This window comes from Acomys minous (genome assembly GCF_964271855.1).
Source record: "Acomys minous genome assembly, chromosome: 11".
Classification (NCBI taxonomy): Eukaryota; Metazoa; Chordata; class Mammalia; order Rodentia; family Muridae; genus Acomys; species Acomys minous.
In genome coordinates, this window is record NC_140492.1 from 83579482 (window position 1) to 83594246 (window position 14765).

Below are 14765 nucleotides of genomic sequence, written 5' to 3' on the forward strand. Positions count from 1 at the left end.
AATTCCGAAAATCTATACCCCAAATGCAAAGGCACCCATTTTCACAAAAGAAACATTACCAAAGCTTAAATCACACACCGAACCTCACACATTGATAGTGGGAGACTTCAACCCACTCTCACCAACGGACAAGTCATTGAGACAGAAAGTAAACAGAGAAATAATGAAACTAACAGACATTATAACTCAATCGGACCTAACAGATCTCTACAGAACGTTTCACCCAAACACAAAAGAAGATACCTTCTTCACAACACTTCATGGAACTTTCTCCAAAATTGACCGTATGTTTGGCTACAAAGCAAGCCTCAACAGATACAAGAAAATTGAAATAACTCCTTGTATCTTATCAGGTCACCATGGATTAAAGCTGGACATCAACAACTCAGAAACAACAGGAAGCCTACACATTCATGGAAACTGAACAACTCTCTACTCAATGACCACTGGATCAGGAAACAGTGAATGAAATTGAAGACTTTCTAAAATTCAATGAAATAATGGCACAACATACCCAAACTTATGGGACACAATGAAAGCAATACTAAGAGGAAAGTCCATAGCACTAAGTGCCTACATAAAGAAAATGGCGAGGCCTCACACTTGCATTTTAACATCACAGCTAAAAGCACTAGAACACAAGGAAGCAAACACACCCAAGAGGAGTAGATGGCAGGAAATAATCAAATTCAGGACTGGAATCAATAAATTAAAAACAAAGAGAACAATAAAAAGAATCTACAAGAGCTAAACAGAGAATTCTCCTCAAAAGAGGAATCTCTAATGTCTGAGAAGCACTTAGAGAAATGTTCAACATCCTTAGTTATCAGGGAAATGCAAATCAAAATGACTCTGAGATTCCATCTTACACCAAGCAGAACGGCAAAGATCAAAAATTCAAGCAACAGCCCATGCTGGCAAGGATGTGGGGCAAGGGGAACACTCCCCCATTGCTGGTACGAGTGCAAACCTGTACAACCACTTTGGAAATCAATCTGACAGTTTCTCAGAAAATTGGGAATAGTTCTACCTCAAGACCCAGCTATACTGTTCCTGAGCATCTACCAAAAAAAGGAGCTCCACCATACAATAAGGACACTTGCTCAACTATGGTCATAGCAGCCTTACTCATAATAGCCAGAAACTTGAAACAACCTACATGTCCCTCAGCTGAAGAATGGATAAAGAAAATGTGGTATAATTGCCCAATAGAATACTACTCAGCTACTAAAAACAAAGACATCATGAAATTTGAAGGCAAATGGATGGAACTAGAAAATATCATCCTGAGTGAGGTAACCCAGACCTAGAAAGCCATACATGGTATGTATTCACTTATAAGTGGATATGAGCCATAAAGTTCAAGATAACCGTGCTACAATCCACAGACCCCAAGAAGGAAAGTAGCAAGGAAGGCCCAAGGGAGGATGTTCGAATCTTACTCAGCAGGGAAAATGGAGGGAGGGAACTGGGTGAGAGAGAGGGTGGCATAGGGAACAGGAGGGATCAAATGAGGGGAGGACGGAGGGAAATAGAACTGGGAGAAAGAACTGAAATTGGTGGGGAGAAGGGTAGCTCTGGGTCAAGCCAGGAACCCAGGACAAGGGAAACTTTCAGGAATCTATGAGGGTGACCCTAGCTAAGATTCCTAGCAACAGCAGGTATGGAACCTGAAATGGCCACCCTCTATAACCAGGTAGGACTTCCAATGGATGGATAGGGACACCAATCCTCCCACAAAATTTTTGACCCAAAATTTATTCTGCCTACAGGACGCACAGGGATAAAAATGAATCAGAAATTGAGGGAATGGCCAACCAATGACTGGCCCAACTTGAGACCCATCCTATGAGACTACAGAGTGAACCCCTGACACTATTAACCATATTCTTCTGTACTTGCACACAGGAGCCTGGTATAACTGTCCTCTGAGAAATTTCACCCGGCTGCCAACAGAAACAGATGCAGAGACCTACAAGTCAAACATTCGGCAGGGCATAGGGAATCTTGTCAAGGAGGGGGACAAAAGATTGAAGAAGCCAGAGAAGTTAAGGACGACACACACATACACACACACATACACACACACACACACAAAACCAACCCTACAGAATAAACTAACCTGGGCCCATAAGGGCTCACAGAGACTGAACCACCAACCAAAGAGCATGCATGGGACAGACCTAGGTCCCCTACACATAGATACCCGATGTGGAGCTTGGTCTTTATGTGGGTCCACTAACAACTGGAGCAGGGGCTGTCTCTGACTCTGTTGCCTGCCTCCAGATCCCTTTCCTCTGACTGGACCGCCTTGCCTAGCCTCAATAGGAGAAGATGCTCCTAGTCCTACTTCATCTTGATATGCCAAAGAGGCCTCCCCTTCTCTGAAGAGAAAGTGAGGGAAGAGTTGGAGGAACAGCAAATATAAAGGAAGGGCTGGCAGGGGAGTGTGGAGGGGAAGCTGTGATCAAGATGTAAAGCAAATTGATTAATTAATGAAAAAAAAATGATGCTCTCTAGTCTTGCGGTTGCCACATAAATTAGGGGGCTACGTGAAGTTCCAGAGATCTGGGTGTTGCCATTTAAGTTACAATGAGTCAGTGACACGAATGATTTTCTCAAGTTCTACTCATCCTGTTTTTCTCAATCGCTCAATTCACACATACGTTCACCCAGGAGTTCAAGTTGCAGAGCTAGAGGCTGTCCTGTCTCTTGGCAGCCTTCTATGGACACGGAGCTTTTGCTGTCACACACAGCACCTGTAAAGCGGTTTCGTGAGATCTCATATCACTGATCAGGAAAGTGAGACGATCGTGTGTCTTTGGAAACCAAGGAAGATCTGATAAGGGCTGAAAATCAGCCTAATGAATTAAACCAGCCAAGAAAGTTGATAAGAAACAATTACAACCGAGTTAGGAGCCTCCTATAGCTACTTTAAAATGGTCTCTGTAAGGGAAAAAAGGCAAATTGAAATGAATTTTCATTTTTAACTCTTCGTACAGGCTTTTCAATATCAATTATTTTATATACATATATGGTATCCAAAATATTAGCCAAGTTCTATATGGTACATAACTACTCACTGTTTAGCATGATTAACTTCAAAGCTAATGGCTAAAAGGCATTTGCTCTTTTGTTATTGCTGGCAACTAAAGCTGTAACCCACCAGGACAGGGGCTGAGGCTTATATGTGCAAACACAGCTACGACATACAAAAGCTAGTTCAGGCGCAGACAAATCCACCTACAACACAGGTTTTACTGTGATGTTCTCCAAGCTCCCTCCTTACCTCTGGTATACAAGCTCCAGTGAAGCCAAACAGGCCGTTGGCATTGTCGCTTTTCTGTATTCTTAGTCTAGCTGTAGAATTCTCCTCAGAAATCTGAGCCCCTCCATACACAGAGACCAGTTTAAGCAGGAATAACTCTTCCCCTTCCTCTTCGTTGTCATCTCTGGCAGAAACGATGAATGACTTGCTAGTCTCTCCTTGTCTGAACTCCAGATACCCGGAGACGGGATGTAAATCGTTCCTTGCGGGCATAGCGTGAAGTTCGTACATCTCTTCAGCAGTCAGCTTCCGCTCGTAGGCCCTCACATCCTGCATCCGACCAGTGAACCTGTCACCGCCGTTCATCCCTGCCCCAACTCTCAGTATCCCAGGACCTGAAATCAGACGTGCATGCGTTGAGATGCCACAGTGGCCACTGTTTCCTGTCGCAAGTTGTAGGTGTGATTCAGAAAGCAAGACAATTTCACTGACGTATATGTCTAAGTAAAAATTTGGCATAATTAAAAAGTGATCAAATCAACATTATCTTCTATTATGACAGAAAAAGAACCTGCATAATAATAATTGCTGGGATTTGTGATCTTGCACTGCAGTGCCTACCTTCAAAATTAAATGAAGCTCTGGAAAGTAATTTATGTCAGTCTGTCAGAACCATTTACGGACAGAGCAAGAAACAAACACATTCATGCTCAAATCTACTCATGGGTATTTGTGTGGTGGTGTATATTTATTTGAGTCGACGGGTGTCCTGAAAAACTTTAAAATTATTTACTGACCTAAATGTGGAGTGGGTTAGCTCTGCTCCACTTTGAAAACTACAGATTACTACTCCCAGAGAACAGGAAAGCTCTATGTGTTAAAAATTCATCTCGAGTTAACTAAAGTGGTTATTTAGGGAAGTGGTGGTTTCTATAAGCTGTATATATCATTTTATCCAAAAACTAATGAATGTGCAGGCAAAGAGAGATCTTAGAACACTTTGGACAAGCATGAAGAACAGCAACAGACAGCCAGGCTATCCAGCCGACACCGCCACAGTCCCTTCTAGGATTGTGCCCATTAACAGTTTAGTTGGTTTGGTTTTGATTTTGGCTTTTGATGACTGGTAACAACATCTCATTATTGCTCCTGGCCAGGAACTTGCTACACACCCCAGGTTGGCCCGTCCCTCATGATACCCCTGCCTCAGCCCTCCCAAGTACACACAGTCCACAGTGAGTTACTCTACAAGATGGCATGTGATTTGGCGAAAAGCCGACAAAAGATTATCTCTTCAAAGCAAGGCACAGGAGTCCTCAATTCACCTCCTGGTAACATGGTGGCTGTAATCATTTTGGTTAATATTTTACCCCGACTGCTCTTCTCTCTGCGCCCATCACCGTCCGCTTAACAGTCACACTGACGCACGGAGAGATTCTCTGACACAGTGAGCTGCTTCGCAGTTCCAGACCTTTGGCCATTCCTGAGCAGGAGCAGTGCCCTCCTGGCCACCACCTAGAGACAAGTGTTCCCATTGCTTCCTTTCTTCCCACAATGTTTTATAGTGATCTGTTTTCACACCTCTTATTTCTGATTCCCCCAGGCTAAAGACCTCACGCCCTTCACTTCTGAAACACCCGACATAACCAGATCTCGGTCCTGGTAGCCACCGAGCTCAGTTAGAGACAAACATGAAGTCAAGTTTCAAAATAGTTGCTAGCTCGTCTCTAAAAATCAAAATTTTAGCTTAAGACTTGAGGACCTTTCCAATCCCGTGTGCTGCTTACGAGGCTGACACTCACCGTCCGTGATGGCTTCTCCTTTCAGACTCTTGATGCCTCTGGGCACTGCATGCCCATCCAGATAGAACTCAATTATGCCGTCGTCCAGGATAATTAAAACATGAAGCCAGACGCCTTCTTCTAGATACTTCGTGACTGTGGTCTTGGCGGTATAGGTAACATTTGATCCAGACGTCTTGTAATGAAGGGAAAGGGTCACATGGGTCTCCTTTATTTGAATTTTTACTCCATAGTAGATGCTTCCGTTGCCACCCTCCTTGGCTATGAGAAAGCCATCGGTGTTGGCATCAGGCATTACCCAGGCTGAGAACGTGAAGCTGGCAATTGTGTTGTTCCTAGACGGCTGGTACTTTGGGTCAATGGTCCCAAACGCGCCCTCCAGCCCACTGAAGTACAAGACGTCTGTCCCAGTGTGGTGACGTCGCATGTGCGGCTGCGAATGCACGGCACTAGGGAAAACTCCCACCAGCAAAAAGTCGATCATGGGTGGCAAGCCCGCAGGGAAATCTCTGGAAAGGACTTCCCAGCCAACCCGAACATCGCCAAAGACGCCCTGTTGTCTCAAAATGGTGAAGTTGGTGATATAAGACATATCGTCTTCTGAGAGGACATCTTCGGCCACTTCTCTGTCCAGACACTCTGGGTCTAAGACAAAAATTCCAAATGGGTCATCATTGGATGGGATCAGGACTGTCACCTGAAGGTTGGTTTCGGCTAGTTCGCCTCCAGGACCTGTAATATGAAAATTTAGAATAACTAAAAAGCCGGAAGTTAAATACTGTTTAGTCTCAGAAAAAAAAAGAGCAGTATGGTTTACTAACAAATTTCTAGTTAAATAATTTACTCATTATCAATAAATAATGGAATCATTGTTTTTAGGCACATTTTAGGGGCAATATTATCAAATAACAACAATTAGCACATTCATATTATTTGTTTTGTTTTGTTTTGTTTTTTAGGTTTTTTAAGACAGAGTTTCTCTGTGTAGCCCTCACTGTCCTAGACTCGCTTTTGTAGACTAGGCTGGCCTCGAACTCACAGCAATCTGCCTGCCTCTGCCTCCCAAGTGCTGGGATTAAAGGCATGCGCTACCACGCCTGGTGCACATTCATATTAATAATCAGTCAGTCCTCCCAAATTTTTATACTAAAAATCAAAACCAGTGAGATAAAAGAAGCCTCTACCCGTAAAACCGAACGTTTCTACGACCATAAAATAAAGCTGCAAAATAATAGTTAACCTCAATGGTAGCGCACACAATTAGCAAAGAGATCCAGATTCTGCGTCTAAGACCAATGTATAAATAAACAAGATGAACAAGGTCAGATACAGTATCTCGTGCCTATAACCCCAGCACTGTGGAGTTGTAGGCAGTAGGTTCCAAAGCCTAAGGCTAGCCTGAGCCATACGGTGAGACTTCATTTCAGCAAACAGTCATTGGTGCCAAGTCAGCAGTGAACCCTCTGGACAGGACTTCCCAGCCAACCCATATTTCACCAAAGATGCCTTGTTGTCTCAAAATTATAAACAAAAAAAAAGGGAGGGGGGAGCTAAGGATGTAGCTCAATGGCAGAGCACTCCCGAATGTACACAAGCTTAGGGTTAGACTCCCAGCACTGCAAAAACAAACAAAAAACTTCTACCAAGAAAGGCACCTAATGCACTTACTTACGTCACCACCAACTGGATTCTGTATATGATCCTATGTAAGCATAAACTATAAAATGTTAGCGGTAACATGAGATGCAAAGAGCCCACACCTGAAATATTTATAAGCTTCAGAATATAAAACTCATTGAATTCAGGAATCCTATCTGGAAAAGCATGGAGAATTACGGGTTTGGTTCCTTCTCCATCCATGAAGTTAACAGTCCCTGACGTTTCATAGAATTCTTGCCCAGGCTGCAGAGACGCGTTCTGGAACAGTTGCCAAGCCACAGAAACGTTGCCGAAGTGTCCTCGGTGCCGCACAATCCTACATGAAAACGGAACAAAAGGATTTTATGAAGCATGTGTATCTGGTGACCATATCTGTAACAAAGGCATTCTGTGCTCTCTTGAAAGTATTTTCTGGCAGGCCGCGAGTGCCCTCGGCCTAAGCTTTCGGTCTGAGACGTAGACCTGAGCGACCACAACAGCGAACAAGATGCCAGTGGCCATGGGTCCCTACGGGCAACCCCAGCCCAGCTGCTTCGACCGCGTGAAGATGGGCTTTGTCACGGGTTGTGCTGTGGGCATGGCGGCCTGGACGCTGTTCGGCATCTTCTCCTGTCTCAGGATCGGAATGCGGGGTCAGGAGCTGATGGGCGGCATTGGGAAAACCATGATGCAGAGTGGCGGCACCTTTGGCACGTTCATGGCCACCGGAATGGGCATACGATGCTAAGCAGGGCACTGGTTGCCTCCTACATCTATCCTTCCCTATCCAATTTGATCCTTGTACAATAATAAAGTTTTTCTTCTCAAAAAAAAAAAAAAGAAAAGAAAGAAAAAAGAAAAAGAAAAGAAAGAAAGTATTTTCTATTTATCTCCAAACTTGCCAGCCGGACCAGACCCACTGTGCAACCAAGAAAGGAGAAGGTAGCAAGAACTTCACATTAAAAAAAAAAACAACAGCAACAATAACAACAACAATCTTAGAATCTCATCTTCAGCCCCAAACAGCATGGCAAATTCTAAGCCCAAGTGAAAAAGGGGACAGGGGGTTATGATAATTGGCAAAAAAAAAAAAAAAATTTCAGGAGGAAAAATACTAGGTGCAAGGAGTCACAAGTCACGAGTTCCGAGAAGACATTTACTGAAGACTGAATAGCTAATGATAGCGTTGTCTATGCTCTGCTATACTATTTTTCATTTAAAAACTATCCATGAGACTCGCTTATCTGCGCAGCAGGAATTAGGCCCTTTGCCCCTCCCTTCAGGCTCTGTCTTCTCACCATTCACTTCCACCATCTGATTTTTTTTTTTTTTATCTGCATGGACTAACAGTGCTTCAACTTGAACGCACGTGATAACCTTCTTTTGCTGGATCCAATTTTTAGCTTTCTTTATCCAGATATACTTACCAAAATGTGTTGGTCTTTCCTTCTTCAACTGCTTTGTCTACGGGCTCCAGAGAAAAAATACCATTTGGGTCGTCATTGGCTTCAATTATGACTGTAGCTACTCCATACTCGTACACCACAGTGTCGCCTAAATGAAACATGAAAAAGTCGGGGTAATTTACAAAGAGGCTACCTTTTATCTTAACAAAAAAAAATTTGAACATATCCTCATTTTATTCACATGAATCTTAGGAATTCTAAAACTACAGCTATAAGAGGCTAAAGAGGTGGCTCGGAGGGTAAAGGGCTTGCTGCATGACCCCAGGACCTGAGGAGAGCCAGCAGCATCCATGACCACAGTGAGGAGGAGATCAGAGGCTGCTGGATGCAAAGGGCTTGTTGTCCAGCCAACAGAGCTGAAACGGCAGGAGTAAGGCTCAGTGGGAGACGTTGCCTCACATGCCCAGAACGCTAGAGGACATCTAATGATGCCCTCTGGCCTCCACATGTGTGTACATGGGTGAGCACACACACGTATACACACACCAAATATTCAGGTGTCTGTATATATATACTCCTAGTCCATGGACATTAAGAGGCAACTAGAGATAGCAAACCTCAAAAGCAATAACCACGCCCGGTGGCCAAATCCTATTTTCTGAATAACACTCTCAAAAAAAACAAAGCTTCCAAAAGAACTTCCTATTTTCAGGATTATGGCAAGAATATTACACAATGCTTAGAACATGTTGATATGACAGGAAGTGGAGAGATGCTTGAAGAATAATAAGGACATATCAAAAGACACAGGAGCCATGCTCAATAGATTACCACTGGCCAAATTTCGGTGAAGGTAACAATAAAAGTAGATGATGATAAACATTACCAAATAGAAATTATGATTCTATTCTAATGAATATCAGGGAAGTTTTGAAAGATTTTTTTGAGTTTTTAACTAGCCACAAACATTTATTAATTACAATAAAAGCATGCTTGTAGATCATCACCTTAATTGTACCAAAACAAATAAGGGTGAAGGGAGAAAGCAAAATCCTGACAAGGATATATTAAGACCACAGAAATAAGAGGGTCCTAGAAACCTACAAGAAGAACATTATGATAAGCAGATTTGGGCCCAGGGGTCCTGCTCAAACTATGGCAAGAGCCAAGGATAATACAGGCCGTAAACTTCAAACCCCTACTCAGATCTAGCCAATGGGCAGGACATTCTCCACAGTTGAGTGGGGAGTGGGGTATGACTTTCACACGTACTCTGGTGCCTTATATTTGATCACAACTCCTGGTTGCGGAGGCCTGGTGTCACTCAGAGGAAGGATAGCAGGCTACCAAGAAGAGACTTGATACCCTATGAGCATATAAAGGGGGAAGAAGTCCCCCTCAGTCACAGTCATAGGGGAGTGGAGTAAGGGGAAAATGGAAAGGACAAAGGAATAGGAGGATACAAGGGATGGGATAACCATTGAGATGTAATATGAATAAATTAATTAAAAAACAAAACACACACATACAAAAAAAAAACCACAGAAACAGACTTGCATTATTGCCAAGGATAAATGCTTGCATCAAATAAAGAAGATCCATCAGGCAAGATCAAATGAGAGATATTAAAGCGTGTGGTTTTGCTGAGACCATGAAAGTCAAGGAAAGAAAGACAGACTGTGGACTCCCTTCAGTCTGACAAGATGACAGGAACATTACCATTAAATGAAAAAGTGTCATTCCAGCACAGGTCATTTTAACACATGGGACATCCTGGGATAACTAAAGAAACGTGAATGGCAACAGAGGTGACAGTCTGCACTGATGTCATCTTCCTGACTGCGATCTTCTAGAAGCGGTGTAGCTGAACAGCCATGGGCTAATACCCCACAAACCAGGAGCCCAATTCCTTCTGCCTACGTGTTGATTTTCCTGGGAGTTTACCACCCTGCAAACTAATTTACACTGCGCACGAAGGATGGGGGAGGACCATCTTCTCCACCCCACCAGTCAGGAAAGAGCAGAGCACACGCTTTCCTCGTGGGCAGCTGCAGGTTACAGTCAAAGTCAACCCCGCACAACTACCCAGCGAAGCAGGAAACCATAGGTCAGCCAGAGCTGTCTTTATTTACCTGTCGAATTGAAAAGGATTATATAAAAAGGCTCGTCTGTTTCTGGGATTCCATCATCATTGACATACACAGATATACTCTGCGCTCTGCTTCCAGCCTCAAACACAAGAGTTTCTCCTTTCTCAACAGGAACAAAGTCTCCCTCGCCTCCCGAAGCCTTTCCGTCCATGGTAGCATACTGAACAGTGCAAGCCACGTCAATAGATCCATTTCTGAGAACCGTGAAGTTGGCACTCGCGCCCTCCTGGACCCTCACAACACAAGGCTCTGAAATACACGTAGAACAGAAATGCATAAGCCTGTTTCAGCCCGTGAGCATATTTTCAGAGCAGTCCCAGCTCTCCCTGCCCGGACTCTGTCTTTACTCTGCTCCGCTCTGATACAAGGACCCTGTGATTGCCTCGAGAGTCAGTGGCCCTCCTGGCCTAAAGTTCCTTGAATAAGAAATCTCTTGCTCCATTTTGCCATAACAGCTAGAAAAAAAAAAAAAAGGTAAACCTAAGACTAGTGGCCTGCTACCTGAAGGCTAAGAATGGCATAAACAGAATCCAAGGGGCTGAGGACGCTACTGTATCAGCAATTTCACTATATACAGCTTATAAAATGGAGATTTCAGACAATTAAAATTCTGGTTAAGCCGGGTGGTAGTGGTGCACGCCTTTAAGCCAGAGGCAGGTGGATCGCTATGAGTTTGAGGCCAGCTTGGTCTACAAAGTGAGTCCAGGACAGCCAAGGCTACACAGAGAAACTCTGTCTCAAAAAAAAACAAAACAAAACAAAACAAAACAAAAAAAAAACCCTGGTTAAATCTCATAAACAAAACTAAAAGATTCCCCCATGGCAAAAGATTTAATTGTAAAGAAAGCAGTAAAGTGCCAAAAATGGAGGATTCTAAATGAATATGTCTAGTAATCAGCAACTACTGTAACAAGTGGCCGCCCTCAGGAGGAAGAGCAAGTCCTGAACCCGTGCATCTGTCAGGAAGCATGAGGAAGCACGCTCTTCTTGTCTACCCAAAGTCAAGGCAATGCTGGGGGATTAAAAGAAAGAAGCAAAGGTGGCCAAATGCCCTCTGCTGTCTTCGTTTTGTTTTAGAAGGTCTTAAAAAAAAAAAAAGTTCAAGCTCAAACACTTAACATCAATTATCAAATGGCTCGTGAAACGATATTTAAACAACATTGGTCACACTAAAGAAAATGTTCAGTTCATAATTCTTCTTAAGCCTATGTGTTGGGGCTGGAGAGATGACTCAGCCGTTTGGAGGACTTGTTGCTGTTGCAGAGGAGCCAGGTGTGGTTCACAAGACCCACATGATGGCTCCAGCCAGAGGGACCCATTGTCCTCTTCTGACCTACACAGGCACCAGCCATGCACATAATGCACATACACATGCTAGCAAAGAATACATACACGTAAAAGTTAAATAAAATGTCTTAAACATATATATATGTTTATGAAGGATGTGATCTCACTCAAACAAGACAGCAATACCACCTGCAAAATAAATAGGGTCATCATTCCTCAGAATCTTCAGGAAGGCAGTTGTTCTGTTTCCGGTCCGAGCACCACCAGTGGCGTTAAGTAAGAAAATGGTGAATTCCTCCATCTCCTCCGGAATCTTTGGCAAAATGGTACATACTTTAAGTCAAGTGAATCATACGTGTAGTTAGATTATGCAGGCCTGCTATTTGCTTTCTGAAAGCTCAATTATTACTGCTAAGATTCATTTTCCCCTCTTAAACAAAAGATTCTTAAAAGTATCCCCCATCAAACTCAGATTGCCCTGAAATCGTCCCAATGCTGTTCCTCCGAAGAGCCATTTTATTGCGGCTAGCTGTGAGGAGTGGTAGACATACACGTGTTTTGACTTAAGTAAGGAAAACCTGGCTAACCCCCAGAGCTGAGTTTATTTCTATAAGAAAATGGAAAAAAAAAAAAAAAAAAAAAAAAAAAAAAAAAAGAAAATGGGAAACAAGTAAGCTGTGAGGAAAAGAAAAACCAGAAGATTAAAAAGGATGTGGCAATGGAACCCTTTGAGCAGCACTAACAGTTGCTAGGCTGGCAGGTCTCCACGCTGTTTTAAACATTCGCGAAGGTTTCAGAGGACATCCAAAGACATCCTTTCTTCCATGGTCTCTAAAAGATGAGATTTCCGTCCCTCTGATTCTACAGTCCCCTGGTGGACACTATTTCTCCTTCACATTGTCTGTGTGAGCTACCTCAGACCCAAACAGAAAAAAAAAAGTGGTAATGCTGGTCTGTTGGGAGACAGTTCCGAAGGAAAGGGGATCAGCTTCACAGCTGTGCCCTAAGAAACACCCACTTTCCATTCAGTGAAGCTCTTCACCTTTCTTGTTAGGCTCGAGACATCTGTGCTTAGTGTCCTGATGTTCAAGTGCACCGTGAGATACCCAGAAGATGGCTCCTCATCAATATGCCTAAGGCAGACCAGCTGCTAAGCGTTTCCCACAACCCTGAATCACTGGTGTTTGACATATGATGGGGTTACTCGCCCCTATCAATTGTAAGCGTTTAAAAATACAAAGGCCTTCAAGAGACCCGTATGTGTGTGTATGTATATATGTGTATATATGTATATGTGTGTATTATATCATACTAAACCTCTTTGTCACACAGTATTATGAAAAATGTATCGCCAGACATTTAATTATTTAATAAAAAGGAATGAATGAACTGTAAATATAGAATGCTTGCATGACGTGAGGTTTTGACCATCAGCACCACAAAAGATAAACCAAGCAAACAGTACCAAAAAGGGCTTGAGTCATCAGTCACAAGGCAGAGGGAAAAGCTGTATAAGCCGCACTTACTTCATCCACAAGGGAGTAGACAGTGATGTTTTTAAGAGATTCTTGGTCTCCAAAAGAAACAGTTCCACGTACGGGAAATACATCTTGCGTAAAGTCTGGACTAACCACCCAGGATACACTAACATCACCAAAGTTGCCTCGAGTTCGTACTACACCATAAATGGCTGGAAAACACACACACACGAACATAGGTTGAAATTTAAGACAAATAAACAAATAAAACCCTCTTTGTCAACACTTGCTTAGCATATACCCCAAGACTGATGCTTGTGTGTGTGTGTGTGTGTGTGTGTGTGTGTGTGTGTGTGTGTGTGTGTGTGTATGTGTGTGTGTGTGTCTGTGTGTATGTCTGTCTGTGTGTGTCTGTGTATGTCTGTCTGTTCAGTCTATTCCATTGCACTTTGGGATATTGAGAATCATCTGGCATAAGAATGAGATTATAATCAATCATGTACAACTATTATAAAGTCCTATAATATACGCGGGTCCACCAAAGGAATTTGCTAGAAGCTTTCTTTCTTTTCTTTGTTTTGTTTCGTTTTTTGTTTTTTGTTTTTTGAGACAGGGTTTCTCTGTGTAGCCTTGGCTGTCCTGGATTTGCTTTGTAGATCAGGCTGGCCTTGAACTCACAACGATCTACCTGCCGCTGCTTCCCAAGTGATGGGATTAAAGGTGTGTGCCACCACTGCCCAGCTTAGAAGCTTTCTTGTACTTGGCAGGCAAAGTTCTTTTTATTACCCAGACACTAGTTTACAAATAAAATAATTCTCATCTCCTGATACTGCGATAGGTCCTCAGCAGGAACTCTCAGCTGTGGTGTTCCCTCCACTTGATTGCCTTCGTTCCTTCCCGAGTGTCTGTGCTTATACCGCCTTAACTAGAATCAAATTGTAATTTAAGTCTTCAACACCACCGCAATGTTATGTAAGAAATGAAAACAGTAAGCCCAAATATGAGTTTTCAAAGGTCAGTGTGTCTAAGTTGCATGTAAGTTCTGAGGCAGGATGGAAAACTGACAATAGTTACCAGACAAATGAACTAAGAGGGTGGTGAAATGGGCCGGCAGTTCAGAGCACTTACTGCTCTCCCAGAGGACCCAGGCTCAGTTCCAACAACCAATCAGGGGGCTCACCACCACTGATGCCAGTTTCAGGGGATCCAACCAACTGCTTTTGGCTTCCATGGGCATCTGTACACACGTGGTGCACAAGATCCACACAGGCACACACAAATTTATACACGTAAACAAAAATAATTTTTAAGAAGCTGAAAGGAGATTAATGTCCTCTTCGGTGAACAGAAATAAAATACAGTAAACAGAATACGTTACCACTGTAGACCTCCTGCCCTTTGCTTTCTTTTATCGATGCAGTCAAAGCATCAGGAACAAATTCTATAATCCCATGAGGGTCGTCATTTTTTAGAATCGTGATGTTGACAACAGTAGCACCGCCCAGCTTGCTTTCCCTTTCACCGTGGCTGCTGAGGACCACCCAGTAGTTTTCATCCAACTACAAAAAAGCAGGTGAAATTAGAAAAAAAAATGCCGAGTTGATGTTTTCACTGCAAATAAAACGTGTATGTGACTGATGATGTTAATATGTTCCATTTTTTTAGGAACATGCATAACACTGAAAATATAAAAAGAGCTGATATTATTCCTGATTTTTAAAAATCTTTGCCCATTA

General features: G+C 42.9%; 2 protein-coding genes and 1 long non-coding RNA gene across 3 annotated transcripts in view; 2 read left to right on the forward strand and 1 right to left on the reverse strand.

The window, feature by feature from the left end:
* The window catches only part of ADGRV1 (adhesion G protein-coupled receptor V1), a 517649-nt gene that overhangs the window by 449086 nt on the left and 53798 nt on the right, over positions 1-14765 (reverse strand). The window contains exons 15-22 of the mRNA XM_084801946.1: positions 14408-14588; positions 13078-13241; positions 11741-11864; positions 10247-10513; positions 8136-8262; positions 6831-7045; positions 5071-5802; positions 3290-3663 (exon numbers count right to left, since the gene is read on the reverse strand). Coding sequence (XP_084658072.1) covers positions 3290-3663; positions 5071-5802; positions 6831-7045; positions 8136-8262; positions 10247-10513; positions 11741-11864; positions 13078-13241; positions 14408-14588 — 2184 coding nt within the window. The remainder of the gene's footprint in view (positions 1-3289; positions 3664-5070; positions 5803-6830; positions 7046-8135; positions 8263-10246; positions 10514-11740; positions 11865-13077; positions 13242-14407; positions 14589-14765) is intronic.
* The window catches only part of LOC311609146, a 1107741-nt gene that overhangs the window by 96606 nt on the left and 996370 nt on the right, over positions 1-14765 (forward strand). The window lies entirely within an intron of this gene.
* Positions 7157-7540, forward strand: LOC311609259 (reactive oxygen species modulator 1-like). Its single transcript, XM_084802229.1, has one exon. The coding sequence runs from the start codon at positions 7217-7219 to the stop codon at positions 7454-7456; it is 240 nt and encodes a 79-aa protein (XP_084658355.1). The 5' UTR covers positions 7157-7216; the 3' UTR covers positions 7457-7540.

Coding starts and splice junctions, on each gene's coding strand:
- LOC311609259 (XM_084802229.1), top strand. CDS start 7,217: ATGCCAGTGGCCATGGGTCCCTACGGGCAACCCCAGCCCAGCTGCTTC.